The sequence below is a fragment of the Vidua chalybeata genome, chromosome 21 (genome assembly GCF_026979565.1).
Source record: "Vidua chalybeata isolate OUT-0048 chromosome 21, bVidCha1 merged haplotype, whole genome shotgun sequence".
Classification (NCBI taxonomy): Eukaryota; Metazoa; Chordata; class Aves; order Passeriformes; family Viduidae; genus Vidua; species Vidua chalybeata.
In genome coordinates, this window is record NC_071550.1 from 2695346 (window position 1) to 2709186 (window position 13841).

A 13841-nucleotide genomic window follows, 5' to 3' on the forward strand; every position below is an offset into this window, starting at 1 on the left:
GGTTTTTTTTGAAGATGCATGAGGGACATTCTTTAAAAGATTTTTTCCATGTTTCCCTTTTTAGATCTTGACCTAGATGGCCTGAGGATATCAGAGCTACCTGGGCAGAGCCCCTTCTGCCTTGCTCAGGTGTCTCAAGTCAGTGAGAATTTAGAAATTAAAGAGAAATTTTCATTGTCCATAGCTCTTCTCTGAGTTTTTTTTTTTTTTACACAAAGAACAAGATGTTGAGGAAGCTCCAGCCCTCTGTGCAAGGAGCAGCTCTGAAAGACAGCAGGTGTCAAATCCAGAACTCAAGTGACCCGTAACAAAAACACCAAGTTCCAGTTTTAGTAAAATCTAGATGCCCAGAAGCATCATTTATTGCAAATCAGTTAACCCAAAAAAATACATCATTTTTGCAAACTACAACTTTGCATGTAGATAACTTTATTACAGAAGATATCTTTTCTTAAACTACACTCTAGTTTATAAAACATAGGAAGATTCAACACCACGTGATGTTTTTATCACTCATATTAGGCGTGTCACAATAACAGTGGTCTGAAATGTTAACTAAGATGAGTGCTCAGCAAGGCGCTGTGCCTTGGGAAATATCCATTTTATTTGGTGTTCTAATAGAAAGGAATGAGGAAAAGGAACCCTTTTCTTAGGTTTTCTTGATTAACTGCTCTCTATCTGCCTGTCCCATACACGTTATCTAGTCTTAGGGTGTCTGCTTGCTTTTGCACCCGAGTGAGTGATATTCCAACACCTCTATAAGGTGATATATTTATGATATATTTAAGACTTGCTCGTTTAGATTTTTGAAACAAAATCCACCTTTTCTTGAAAAAAAAAAAAAAAAAACAAACAAACCAAACACCCCCCCCCCATATTTACAAACATTAAATCTGCCACAGGCTTATACTATATTTTACATGATACACAGAACGAGTGCACATCAGTATAAAAAAAGATGCATCACTCCAGGCTAACGTCACAGAACAAAATGTCAACGTTTCACAGCACAGCTGTGCTGGCCCCTCGCCCTCCAGTTTGGCCAGTCCAGCCTCCCACCAAAACCAGCAGCACATCCCACTGGGCACCCAGTGAGGGCTCTGCCAGAGGAGCTGGGGGTGGCAGCGTGATAATGCTTTGTAATCTCACTCAGGGTGTCTGCACTGCCAGACACACCTTCTTCTAAAAAATAGGCAGGCCATCCTTAAAATAAGGATGTGGTTTACAAAGTTTACATTGGCATTTATTTCTTAAAACAGTTACTCAAACACGAAAACAAAACGAAACAAAAAAAAAAAAATCAGTAAAGATAATTCAAAATCCTTTGTGTATATACTCCATAGTTATGGGCTTGCTCTCTTGGAAGTTTGGTAAATACATTTCTTTTTGATGGGGGACAGTATTCATGTTTTGTAGGGTTTATTTTTAGCTTAGAAACTGTTCTTACAGGTCTATAATCCTGATTTTCTTTTTCTTTTTTTTTTTTTTTTTTAGATCATAAAAATCATTTAAATATATATATTTTTATATATATAAAAACAAGAGAGAACAAAACTTTCTATTATCAAGGCAAATGTACAACTATATAATACTGAAATTTAAACAAAGATTCATGACCGGTACCATAAAATGTCCTCTCATATAATTGCAAAGGAAACATTTTAAAGTACATTTAAAAAATTTGTCCATACTTAGTTTTTTTCCCCTTAAGGAGTGGTATTTTTAGTCAATTTTTCCTTCCCCTTTTCTTTCTCACCTCTCTTTCTGAGTTGAAAGAGAAAAAAAAATAAATTAATGGCATTTCAGAATCACAAATCGTTGCTTATAGCTTTATATAAACATTTCCTCTCAAATCAAACACAATGAACCCCCCCAAACAAAAGAGAACGTCCTATAAAAACCTAATTTGTTGATTTCTCGAAACACAACTGGTGTCCCACACTGAGTTCTTAACAATAGAACATATAAATAAAAAGGCAGTGTTCTCATGTAAAATAAAAAGTACATAAATAAATACTAAAAAAAAAAAAAAAGTAATTAATTCGTCTTTTTCTTTTCTTTTCTTTTTTTTTCTTTTTTATAAAAACATATTTAAAAAGGATCCTTTAATAAAAGCATCCGACGTCCTTTTTAAAAGAAAAAAAAAATCATCTCCCTCGAGCTTCTGGCTCGCAGTGAGCGTCTCTAAAACACCTTTTTTTTTTTTTTTTTTTTTTTTTTTTTTTTACTTGAAGGCCTCGGGGATGTGTCCCATCTGTGACTGCATACTCGTGGGAGGGCTGGAGATGCCCTCGGACCAGTCGGACACGTTGGAGTGAGGCGAGGAGCTGGACCACTGGTCCGGCGACTCCGGCGACGGCGTGAGGAAAGGGTGGTCGGGCACCTGGAGCTGGTGGCTGGGCGTGTTGTCCAAGGGGGAGGAATAACTGTGCTGGGAAGGAGGGGTCAGGAACTGCGTGGTGGTCATGGGCTGGGCGAGGGAGGAGGGCAGGGAGGTGGGCAGCATCTGGGAATCCTGTGGCAGGATGGTGTGCACGGCCATGGCGCTGCCGCTCACCGGCTGCAGGTCGGGCTGGCTCAGCTCCGGACCGAGGAAATTCTGGCCCAGGTGGCCGCTCCCGTTGGAGCCGTTGGGGTTGTGGTGCTGCTGCGGCGGCTGCGGCGGCTGCTGCGGCTGCTGCTGCTGCTGCTGCTGCTGCTGCAGGTTGGGCTGCTGGAGCTGCTGCTGCTGCTGCTGCTGCATCTGCTGGAGCTGCTGGCTCTGCATCAGGTGGGGCTGGGACGCCAGCCGGGCGTTGGGCATGGCCTGGTAGCTCATCATCTGCGACAAGCTGGTGGTGGGCAGCCCGTTGTGCAGCGAGGTCATCATGCCATGCTGCAGGTTTTGGGGCTGCTGGTGCGCCCCGGGCTGCAGGTTGCCCCTCAGGGGGTTGTACTGGCTCTGCACCATCCCGTTCTGCAGCCGGGTGAGCCAGTCACACTGCCCGTTCAGGCTGGCCCCGCTGCCCACCGAGAAGCTCATGGGGGCACTGCTCATCCCCGTGCTGGGGCTGGACACCGGCAGGTGGGACAGGCGCGGAGGCACCGAGTCGAAGCCCATCCTGCTGGAGTTGCCCATGGCCATATCCTGCTTGCCCGCCATGTTGAGGTGGTTGATGCTCAGGTGGGCATCGGGCATGCCTGGCAGGTGGTTCAGAGGCATGGAAGGCGACTGCTGGAACGGAGAGGTCATCAGCGGCGGAGAGGCCACGTCCGAGAGGTACCCGTGCGGCGACTCCAGGGAGTCCACTGGCGACAGCACACCGGAGTTGTCAAGCAGACACCCTTTTCCATCCTGCGACTTTTTCCTCCGGGCTTTGAGGTCTTTGGCGTCCTTGCCATTGCAGCTCAGCCCCTTGGTGCTCGGCTTCCTGGCCTTCTTGCCCTGCACGGCGGGCTTGAGGTTGCCGATGTAGCTGTTGGGGGAGCAGAGCGGGGGGGACAGGGTGGGTGCCCCCAGCGGGCCGTTGTGCAGCGTGGGGCTCCGCACCAGGTTGTACTCGTCCAGCAGCCGGACGATGTCGTGGTGCATGCGCTCCTGGGCGATGTCCCGCGGCAGCCGGTCCATGTGGTCCGTGATGTCCCTGTTGGCAAAATGGTCCAGCAGGACCTTGGCGGTTTCGTAGCTCCCTTCTCTGGCTGCCAGGAACAGTGGGGTCTCCTCCTGGAAAGCCAGCAAGGTTTGGTTAGGGTTGAGTTCACAGATTCTCCTGGCTAACGCTGCCCTGAGCTCCACACCCACGTGGTTGGGTGGCAGAGATGGTCTGCCTTCATCTCTCCTCTGATGAGGGTTTGCTCCTTCTTTTTCCTACCCTGCTGAGCCATGTCCTTGTGCTGGTATCAAACCAGGAACCCTATGAGTGACCCAGAACATGCTTGAGGTGGCCACAAAGACACTGCTCACCAGGCACTGCATGGCCCCTCAACATCACCCCTACAACCAGATCCTACAGTACTGCTTTGAGCTAAATCCAACTTCATTCACAGCAGAACAATCAAATCAGAGTCTCAGTGCCAGACATTTGTAATTTAGCCAGAAATTACTCTTTAACAGACTCCCCAAATGGTTCTTCCCTTGCATATATCAGCCTAGGAGATCCTACCTTATTATTCTGCATGTCCTTATTGGCACCATTCTTCAGGAGGACCATTGCAGCTTCCACATTGTTCACAGCAGCCGCCCAGTGCAGGGCTGACTTGCCTGGAGAGGAAAACCACAAAATACAACACACATCAGAGAGTGCTGAGATCAACAGCAAGCAGCCCTTTTGTCCCATGTCTGGGTGAACTGGTGCTTTAGCTGCCTCAGTACCTAAATCATCCACGGCGTTGACGTCAGCGTGGCAGTTGATGAGGTCATCCAGCATCCCCTCCACAGCCAAACGAGCAGCCAGGATCAGGGGAGTGGTCCCATCGTGCATTCGGGCATCCAGGTCTGTTGCCCTGTTCCTAATCAGGATCTGCCACAAGAAGGGCCAAAGCAGAGGGAACACAAACGTGAGGAGGGGCAGACAGCAAGGCACTCCAGGCGTCCAGGTCTCAGGACCTGCAATGCCCTTTCCAGAAGTTCATCTCTGCAGCTCTGCTCCCAGTCCAGCGCTGCTGCCGTGGGGTCGCTGCTTTGCTCTTCCCCAAGACAACAGGGGCTTCATTTTTTACGACAAGCGAGAGCAGACAAGACTCTTCACGTAGCACCACCACTTCCCCCCCGAAACCCCCGAAACCGGCGGCCAAAGCATCGCTCACCTGGAAGACTCCTTGTGCATCGGCAGAGACGGCGGCGTGGAGCGGCGTCCGGCCCATGTTGTCCTGGATGTTGGCGTCGGCGCTGGCCTCCAGCAGGCGCTTGGCAGCGTCCGAGCGCGAGTACCTGGCGGCCAGGTGCAGGGCGGTCTCGCCCGTGCGGTCGGTCTGGTTGTGCAGGCTGGCGCCCTGGTAGATGAAGTCCGAGATGACGGCGGGAGCGTCGTCCTCCTCCTCGCTGTTGCCGGTCTCCAGCCCTCCTCCGCTGCACGAGGCGATCATGAGCGGGGTGAAGCCGTCTGAAAGCACAGGGGAGCTCGGGATGAAAAAAGGCTTTTTACCCTCTTGTAACGCAGGAGGCTCTGCCAGATGCTCTGCCTGCGATAGATGCTTATTCTCCTGGGTGCACCAAGACTGAGTTCCTGACTAGTTCTGAACATCAAACACGAATATCCTTCCTCTGATATGGATCTGAAATTCCTTAGTGGTATCTCACTGCTTTTTCTATTTCATCTGCTCCACGTAAGGTGCAGTTTGTAAGGAAGGCTGCTCAAAGCAAATAGAGTATGGTAAATACCTTCATTATTTCAGAGGACAATTTCACAGATATGGGGAACACCAAGTGTTTGTAAGAATTTAAAAATTCTTACTAACCATTGTTAAAAACCTTAAAGGAAACGTTAAAACCTTAACCTAATTCTACTAACCATTCTTAAAAACCGTAAAGGAAGACTGTGAAATGTACAAGTTGGGTGGCAGGAGAAGAATATAGGAGCAGCAGAGAGATAACCTGGGTGATTTAATAGGTACTTCTGTAATTTCCACTTCAGTCACCGAACAAAAGAGCTCTCATGGGAAAGCAAGATGTGACAGAGTCTCTCTCTAAACCACACACAACAGCAACGCTGTGCTGGGGAGCTTGTAGCAGTGACTCTGCACCAGCAAGGGACAGGGAGGGCTGTGGGGCTGCTGCTCTCTCTGCAGGGGCTCAGGGAGGGCTCCACATGAGCTGCCAGCCAGTGCAGAAGTGCAAGGGGTCCTTACCCGGCCCTCTGACGTTGACATCCATGCAGTCAGCATCGATTTCCCCCTGTGGAGGCGTCGGGGCCATGGAGGAAATGCGCAGGTCAGCGGCGTCCAGGTGCTGCTGCGTCCACTGCCTGTGATCCGTCTGGTCATCCGTGTCCGGCAGCATCGCCTGCTCCTCAAACTGAGGGAAACAGCCCAGAGTGAGCTCCCAGGAAAGAGCCCTGGGCTGAGCTCCAGCCTGGGAAGCTCTGCGAGGCTCCAAGGTGTGCGTTTGTCACGGGCAGGTTTGCAAAGGAGCTGAGAGCAGCAATGGGGGGCCCTGAGGGTGCCTCTGCTCCTTCTGTGACAAACCCAGGAGTGACTGCCTGCAGCACAGGAATGTGGCAGAGGGCTTACCCTGAACTTCTTGGTGTCCAAGGTCTCCTCATCACCCCACTCATTCTGGTTGTCATCCATCAGCGTGCCGTCCGAAGCATTTTTGAGGGGTCTTTAAAAAAAAAGCCACAGAAAAAAGTTATCTCCTCTGCAGGAACTGTTTGTGATGTTTGTCCACGTACAGGCACAAACTGAAAGAAGAATCAACCAATTTCCAGGAGGTTCCCCTCAGGTTGCATTTCATTTTTTACCAAGTGCAAAAAAGATTACAAAGCACAGACCACACGGAACACTGCTTTTTTCCCCCCCCGTGCAGAACTTTAAGACCCCCTGATTCTTCTCCTCCCTGCCACACCACTACGATGCACTAGAGAACAAAACTCCAGCAGGCTCTCCCAGAAGAGCCCTGAGCAGCCCTGCTGTGTCCATCGGGTTAGCAAGCAAATTACTCACTTCAGTCCGACAGAATCCTCCCCGAGGGGCTCCCGTCGCTTCTTCTTGCTGGACTCTGTCACTTTGAAGCCTTCTGGGAACCAGAGCTGCCCATGCTCCCTGCGGCGCTTGCGGTTCACCAGCACTCCCAGCCCGATGAAGGCGAGCAAGACCAGCGCAGCCCCCACCACGTACATAGGATAGAGCTGGGAGTTCTTCGTGGGCTCGGCCGTTTCACCTGCGAGACAGTGGGGCACAAAGAGATGCTGAGACATTAAGCTGCATAGCAAAGCAGGGACGGAGTGGAAATGAAGGAAAATTTGTTAATAGAGGTACCTAAGTCTGATCTAAATCAGTGCCCCCCCCCCCCCCCCCAAAAATAAGGTCATTTTATACGCTATTAATCAGAATTGCAAACTATCGGCAAATTCTCGGCTGCACAAGGCAGCCTGCACCAGGAGACAGCTTCACTTTTTTCTCCTTTAAGGAAAAGGATTAGCAAACTTCAAATCATTGCGCTTGCATTGAGCTGTTAAGACAAAAGGATTTAGGGGGGATTTTCAAGATACAAACTTCAACTCCTTGCATGTCACTGATTGATTGGAGCTGCTTGGGTTTTCTTTTTCTTTTCTTTTTTTAATAACTTTTAGAGTGATAATGATTTTGAAATAAAACCCGGAATAAGCAAAAATAATAAAGTGGGCTTGCAATTTTTTTTTTTAAAGAAAAGACTTAAAGGAAAGAAAAAAATATACGTGAGGTTATTAAAACCAGACTGTGCTCAAATGCAGCCAATCGACAGATAACTAAACACGGGGAAGGCTGGAAAGTTTTGGCTGTCTCTCCTCCTCAAGTGACCAGCTGTACTTACTTTTGACAGCTTCTATTTTGTAGGGTATGTTCAGGTTGCCAAGGGAGGCCAAGGCTCCCAGGAATGCTGCCACATCGGTGGCACTCTGGAAGCACTGGGAAGAAGACTGGATGCACTGGCGGTTATCAATTTCCAAGTAGACAATGGATCTGTGAGAGAGACGAGTCAATAAGGAACAGGGAGAGATGACCACACCGAGGACATGGGCCAGCCCTGTCTCCCTTCCCTCTTTAACCCCCATCAGTGGGAATTAGAAGGTGGGAACCCATCCCCTTGCTCCCCTGTGGCCCAAAGCCTGCAGCTCACACTCATGGTCTGTTGGATTTGCCTCAGTGAATGCTGTAAAATCCAGCTCTTTATCTACAGGAATGGAAGGGAGTCTCTGCTTCACAATGTTTTATAATTACCCAGACACTACAGTATCTTAAATAATGCTGTTTGGGAGCTTTCAGATCTTCTCATATCAGTTTCACTGCTCTAACTCCTTTGCTTTCAGGGGTTTTTGATTGAGTCCACAGAGAGGGAGCAGGTTAGATGTGTATGTTTACACCAAAGATCTCCAAACACAGATTGCAGTAATTGAGTTTTACAACAAAGCTCTAGAAAGCATTTCCCAGGGAGAAAATGAGGCTTAACTTAATGACTTCCTGAAGTCAGACAGTCGGTCAGGCCAACCTCTGCTTCCAGGTCCCACCCAGCCCAGCCCCGGCTCCCAACAATGCACAGGACTCCTTCAATCGTGAGAGTCGGGCAGCATTGTATCAGGGATTCCTGAATGATCACTCCATTTTCCCACATGAGAGCAAAATCCGGTTTCTGTTCACACAGAAAGCAACATCTAAATACAATTATCTGGCCTACATCCTTCCCTTCCTAGCGTGTTACTATTATCAACACAGAGAACGCAGTGAGTGCTGCTCAGAGAAAATGGAACCCTCTTACCCTCTGATGTCCATCTGATCGAGCTCCCTCTTCTGCCTCCTGCCAGCCCTGGAGTAGAGGCTGCTCTTCACTTTGTTGATGACAGCACTGGACATATCTGACCAGTCCTCTGTGGACCTCTTGATGTAATGTTTTTTCAGCTCCTCCTCGTTGCCGTAGTATGGGAAGATCATATACTCCCCCTTGGGGTTCTTCTTGAAGACCACGTTGGTGTGCAGCACACGGCTCAGCTCCCGCAGGAAGTTGAAGGAGTTGTTCTTCAGGTTCTCGGGGGTGATGAGGACCACCACCACCAGTGTGCCATCTGCCAGCTTCTCTGGCATGTTGTTTGCACAGTCCAGACCATCCCACTCGCACTCAAAATTGTTGCAGCCCTGGTCGCAGTGACCATCCGAGAAGTGATCTTTGCAGTACTGGTCATACAGAGGGCTGGGTGGAGGAAGAAGCAAGGCAGAAGAAAGAATTAGACCAAGTACTGCAAATGACACCTATCTGCTGAGAAAAGCAGTGGTGGTCTCTCTTTTGTATAAATATTCTTCACCCTGACAGACACCAAACCAGTTTACATAGAAAGCAGCTGTTTTATGCAGCACTGTGAAGCGTTCACCGCTGCAGGTGAGAGAGAGCAGCTGTTAAATTATACAAGAAAAAGGAACAAATTGCTGTGACTCAGAGAAGGCATGGGGACACAGAATAGTTACTAAGACCAGAGTTGGTCCAGGAATCTGGGACTAAGTTCCTGCTGTTGCCAAAGACAATGTTTGGGAAATGCTTGGATGTTAACATCATCATGTTTCCTGGCTGCTCTTCCATCTGGGGTCTCCCTGACTTGAAACTGACTCTGTTACTGCTGTGAGTTGGAGAATTCACTTCTGTGGAGTGATACGAGCAAGGACAGGGAAGCCATCTGCAATGAGTCAAAGCCAGAGAGCTTCCAAGTAGATGTAAACTCAGAAGGACCACAGGGAGATGTGATTGCTTGAGTTGCAGCCCCACAGGCAGCAGAAGAGAATGTTGGGAGTGAACAGCAGGCCTGAGTCTAGGAGTTTTACCAGATACAATCAGAACAACCAGAGGGTCACCAGAGATGGTGACCCTGATGGGCTTCAAAACAAGACGGTTTTAAAGAAGCCACTTACTTGCACTGCCCCTCGTATTTCTGGCAGTCAAACCCATCGTAGAGGCAGCCAGCATTATTGCACTGGGAGTCACACTTGCCATCGTTGAAATACTTCCAGCACTGCAGAGACTGGGAGCAGTTCTTCCAGGGGTCGTTGAAGTTGAGGGAGCAGTCGCCGCCGTCCCAGCCGCAGGCGTGGTTGTTGCATTTCCCGTCGCAGATCTTGTTGCCGGCGTACCCCGCGCACACGGCGATCTCGCACTTCTCCTCGATCTTGGGGGGGATGATGTCCTGCCCGATGCCACCCTGGAAGTCGAAGTCGAGGATGTGGCAGTTGAGGCCGTTGAAGTTGGCGGGGCAGTTGCAGCGGTAGTAGGGGGCGGCGTCGCTGAAGAACTCGCAGGTGCCCCCGTTGTAGCAGGGGTTGGAGGTGCAGGGGCTGCTGGCCGGGTACTGGCACTCGGGGCCCGTGAAGGCCGGCGTGCACATGCACTTGGAGCTCTTGTGGATGGAGATGCAGGTGCCACCGTTCAGGCAGTGCAGGTTCCCACAGGTGCGGGAGTCGTTCTCGCAGGTGGCACCCACGAATCCCTGGGGAAGGCACAGCAGGGAGGGAGTCAGAACCGCTGATGCCGTGCTACAAGCAGCATTAACACACGTGTGTTCTGGGACACTGAAACTCACCCTCTAAAGCTGGTGATGGGCAAGAGTAATCTCGAATGTAAAGCCCATTAGAGCATCCCTCCAAAGTGAAGGGAGCTCTTCTCCATAGCTGCCTGTCCCACTTTGCGTGGTGCAAATATCTGCAAATATCTGTCTGTCCCACTTTGTGTGGTGCCTGTTCCACCTTCAGGCCTGAGCCATCTTCTCCTTAACTCTATCCTTGCAAGTGTGGAGGGTCCACATTTATGGACGCACCCACAGCAAAGCATCCTCCCATTCATGCCCATCCCAGGTGGGGAAGCCTCAGGGGCTGAACTGGCCTCTTGACCACCTCTCATGCCCACACTCATTCCCTCCTCCTGGAGAGGAGCAGGCACCTACCGGGGGGCACTTGCAGATGAAGCCACGGCCAGTGTTGCTGGCAACAGCACAGGTTCCCCCATTCCTGCAGGGTTTGCCTTTGCAGCCGTCCACCACGGTGTCACAGCGACGGCCTGCGAGGGAGAGGAGCGTGTGAGGAGCAGACGAAGGCGTGCAGGGATGCCTGGGGCGGGGCTGGGGGCTGCAGGCTGGGCCCTGGGAGCAGAGGGAATGCAGTGCTCACCTGCATAGCCAGGTCTGCACTCGCATTTGTAGTCGTTGACCCGCTGCACGCAGTTCTGGGTGCCGCGGGCGTCGCAGGGGTTGGACAGGCACTCGTTGACATCTCCCTCGCAGCGCTCCCCTACAAAGCCAGGGGGGCAGATGCAGCTGTAGCCACCTACCCGATCCTTGCACTTGCCATTGTTAAAGCACTTGGGCCCCAGGGTGACAGGATCAAAGAAAGGGCTGCAGTCATCCACATTGATCTCACAGTGCACCCCTAGAGAGAGGGGGAACAACCCACACAGCTCATCAAACAGTATCGGGGGGCCCGCTGCTCCCTTGTGTGAGCCTGCCCTGCCAAGGGGCTGAGCCTGACCACGTCAGTGGCAGCCTGAGCCACCTCTTGGGCAGGAGGGACACGGCACCGCGTGGCCAAGGCCGCGTGGCCTTGATGGCTAAGCCCACAAGCAAACACAAACCTCGCCCGCTGCGTTTGCTGCTGCCAGCCCGAGCAGCTAATGAGCAGAATCCAAGGATATCTGCACTCAACCCACTAATGCCCCAGCCTGGGGAATTAATTTACCTTGCGTTCCTCTGGGGCAGGAGCATTTGTAGGTATTGATGAGATCGATGCAGGTTCCTCCATTCTGGCATGGGTGGGACAAGCACTCATTGATCTCCTCTGAGCAGTTAACTCCATGATAGCCAGCCACACACTGCAAGGAGGAAAGAGAGGAACTATCAGAGAGGCTCCTTCCATTCCCACACAGCTCTAGGAGCATAGCCAGCACCCGAATCTCCAGCTTGGTAAAGGGGCATCATGCAAGGGCAGCATCTTGAGCAGCAGAAAAGCAGTAACTGAGGCTTTTTCCCTGGGAATTCCTGCCCCCTAGGCACCCACCTCGCAGGAGTAGCCTCCCAGGTAGTCTGTGCAGGTGGCTCCATTCTGGCAGGGGTTGGGGGAGCACTCATCCACCTGCTCCTCGCAGTAGCTGCCGGTGTAGCCGGCTTGGCAGCGGCAGAAATGAGTGTTGCCAGTGTCAACACAGAGCCCCGAGTTCCTGCAGAGATGTGCTACATCGATACCTGTCAGGGAGAGCAGAGTGAGATGAAGGGACCTTGGTGACAGCCACACACCACAGGGCCACGTCCTGGCCACCACACAGCCCACAGGGAATCACAGCCTTGGGCGTGCATTGCTAGAGCAATCCTTGAGATCGCTCTGTGCCAAAGATGCCCACCAAGAGAAATGGCCACATCCCTGCTCAGGGGACACCTGGGGACCCCAGCCTGGCCCTGTACACGTGGCAGGGCCTTACCTTGCTGCTTAGCAGCCACCTCGCAGGACACGCTGGGGACATCGCAGTAGAGCCCTGTCCAGCCGCTGTTGCACTCGCAGTGGTACAGGTTGCTGGTCTGCCAGCACTTGCCTCCGTTTTTGCAGGGTGAGGAGTCACACCAACGCACCAGGTTCTGGGGGAGCAGAGCAAGAGATGGGGGTGAGGACCCAGCAGGGCTCCTGCAGGAGTGGAGACTGCAGTGACCCCCAGATCCCCACAGCAGCATCCACCCCAGGCTCCTGTACCTGGCAGTTGAGCCCGGTGTATCCCTGGGGACAGGTGCACTTGTACGTCCCGTAGCTGTCCTGACACGTGCCCCCGTTCAGGCACGGCTTGGAGTCACACTCATTGATGTTGTGCTCGCAGTAGCTGCCCGTGAAGCCGGGCAGGCAGACACAGGTGAAGGTGTTGATGCCATCCACGCACGTGCCACCGTTGAAGCAGGAGCTGGGGACACAGGCATCGCACCCCAGTGAGTCACCGCCAGTTGTGCCCCATGCCAAAAGCCCCACACACCAACCCAGGGCGGTGGGGACCTCAGCCCCTCGTCCCAGGTGGCAGGACTGTACCTCTCTGTGCAGTCAGGGGTATTGTTCTCGCAGTGGATGCCGCTGAAGCCGGAGGGGCAGGTGCAGGTGTAGCTGTTGACGCAGTCGGTGCAGTTGGCCCCGTTCTTGCAGGGGTTGCTGGCGCACTCATTGATGTCCTCCTCGCACTTGGGCCCACGGAAGCCAGCCAGGCACTCGCAGAAGAACGTGCCAATGCCATCGGAGCAGGAGCCACCATTGTGGCATGGATCTGGAGAGGAGGGACGTGCACGTGAAGATGTGATGGGTTGGGAGCTGCCCCACGGCACTGTCCCCATACACATTCCCTGGAGGAATGGACTGAGCCCATGGACTGGGCAGAAGCCACACCAACCCCTCCAGGAGACTGGGCACAAGGAGAACCCATGGCCCACACTGCCCCCCAGCCTCCTTCCTCCTGCCTTGGACTGACACAGCTCGACAGGGACATGCCTGAGGTGGCCCAAAAGCCAAGCAGGGCTCGCAGCACAGCCCAGGCCTCCGTGGCAGCCAGGGCTGGTCCATGCATGGGGAGGAGAATCCCAGCCCCAGGAAGGGTGATGAGGCTCAGGGCTGGGCTGGGTGCAGTCTGGGGCAGCCCCTGCTCTTACTGGGCTTGCAGTCGTCGATGTCGGTGTCGCAGTTGCGGCCGGAGAAGCCGGTCCGGCAGGCGCAGCGGTAGCTCCCGTTGGTGTTCTGGCACGTGGCCCCATTCCTGCAGGGGCTCTTCACACACTCATTGATGTCAATCTCACAGGTCTGACCTGGGGACACAGCAGGACAGGGATTGCGTGGGCTGGGGGTGCTGGTGAAAGCCCCAGGGGTGACAATGACATCCTGGTCACCGCTCACACCAGGGCAGAAGCCAAGGGATGCAGGCAATGGCTGTGTCCCATCCACCCAGCTGAGCCATGGGGCAGGTCAGGACCCTCCCCAAGGCCTGGCTCCCTCCCCTGTGCCTTTCCCTCCCTGAGGGGAGCGGGGGGTTCTAACCCTCAAAAGGGTCATGTCCATACCTTGCCAGCCAGGGGGGCAACTGCAGGAGAAGCTCTTGTAGTCCTCTGACTCCTGGCACTCGCCACCGTTCTTGCAGGGGCTGCCAGCACAGGGGGCCAGCACATCCTCACAGGTGGCTC

At 52.5% G+C, this 13841-nt stretch overlaps 1 protein-coding gene across 2 annotated transcripts in view; it reads right to left on the bottom strand.

The window, feature by feature from the left end:
• Positions 1-333: 333 nt before the first annotated feature.
• Positions 334-13841, bottom strand: part of NOTCH1 (notch receptor 1) — a 41992-nt gene continuing 28484 nt past the window's right edge. The window contains exons 16-34 of one of the 2 annotated variants that reach the window (XM_053962224.1): positions 13722-13841; positions 13317-13469; positions 12709-12937; positions 12385-12586; positions 12119-12272; positions 11701-11885; positions 11383-11515; positions 10819-10938; positions 10596-10708; positions 9571-10142; positions 8432-8860; positions 7490-7638; positions 6640-6856; positions 6208-6298; positions 5827-5992; positions 4786-5081; positions 4352-4499; positions 4143-4240; positions 334-3703 (exon numbers count right to left, since the gene is read on the bottom strand). In XM_053962224.1, the coding sequence (XP_053818199.1) occupies positions 2225-3703; positions 4143-4240; positions 4352-4499; positions 4786-5081; positions 5827-5992; positions 6208-6298; positions 6640-6856; positions 7490-7638; positions 8432-8860; positions 9571-10142; positions 10596-10708; positions 10819-10938; positions 11383-11515; positions 11701-11885; positions 12119-12272; positions 12385-12586; positions 12709-12937; positions 13317-13469; positions 13722-13841 (5054 nt within the window). In that variant the 3' untranslated portion in view covers positions 334-2224. Of the gene's footprint in view, positions 3704-4142; positions 4241-4351; positions 4500-4785; positions 5082-5826; positions 5993-6207; positions 6299-6639; positions 6857-7489; positions 7639-8431; positions 8861-9570; positions 10143-10595; positions 10709-10818; positions 11077-11382; positions 11516-11700; positions 11886-12118; positions 12273-12384; positions 12587-12708; positions 12938-13316; positions 13470-13721 lie in introns of both variants that reach the window. The other variant, XM_053962223.1, reaches the window with a different exon arrangement.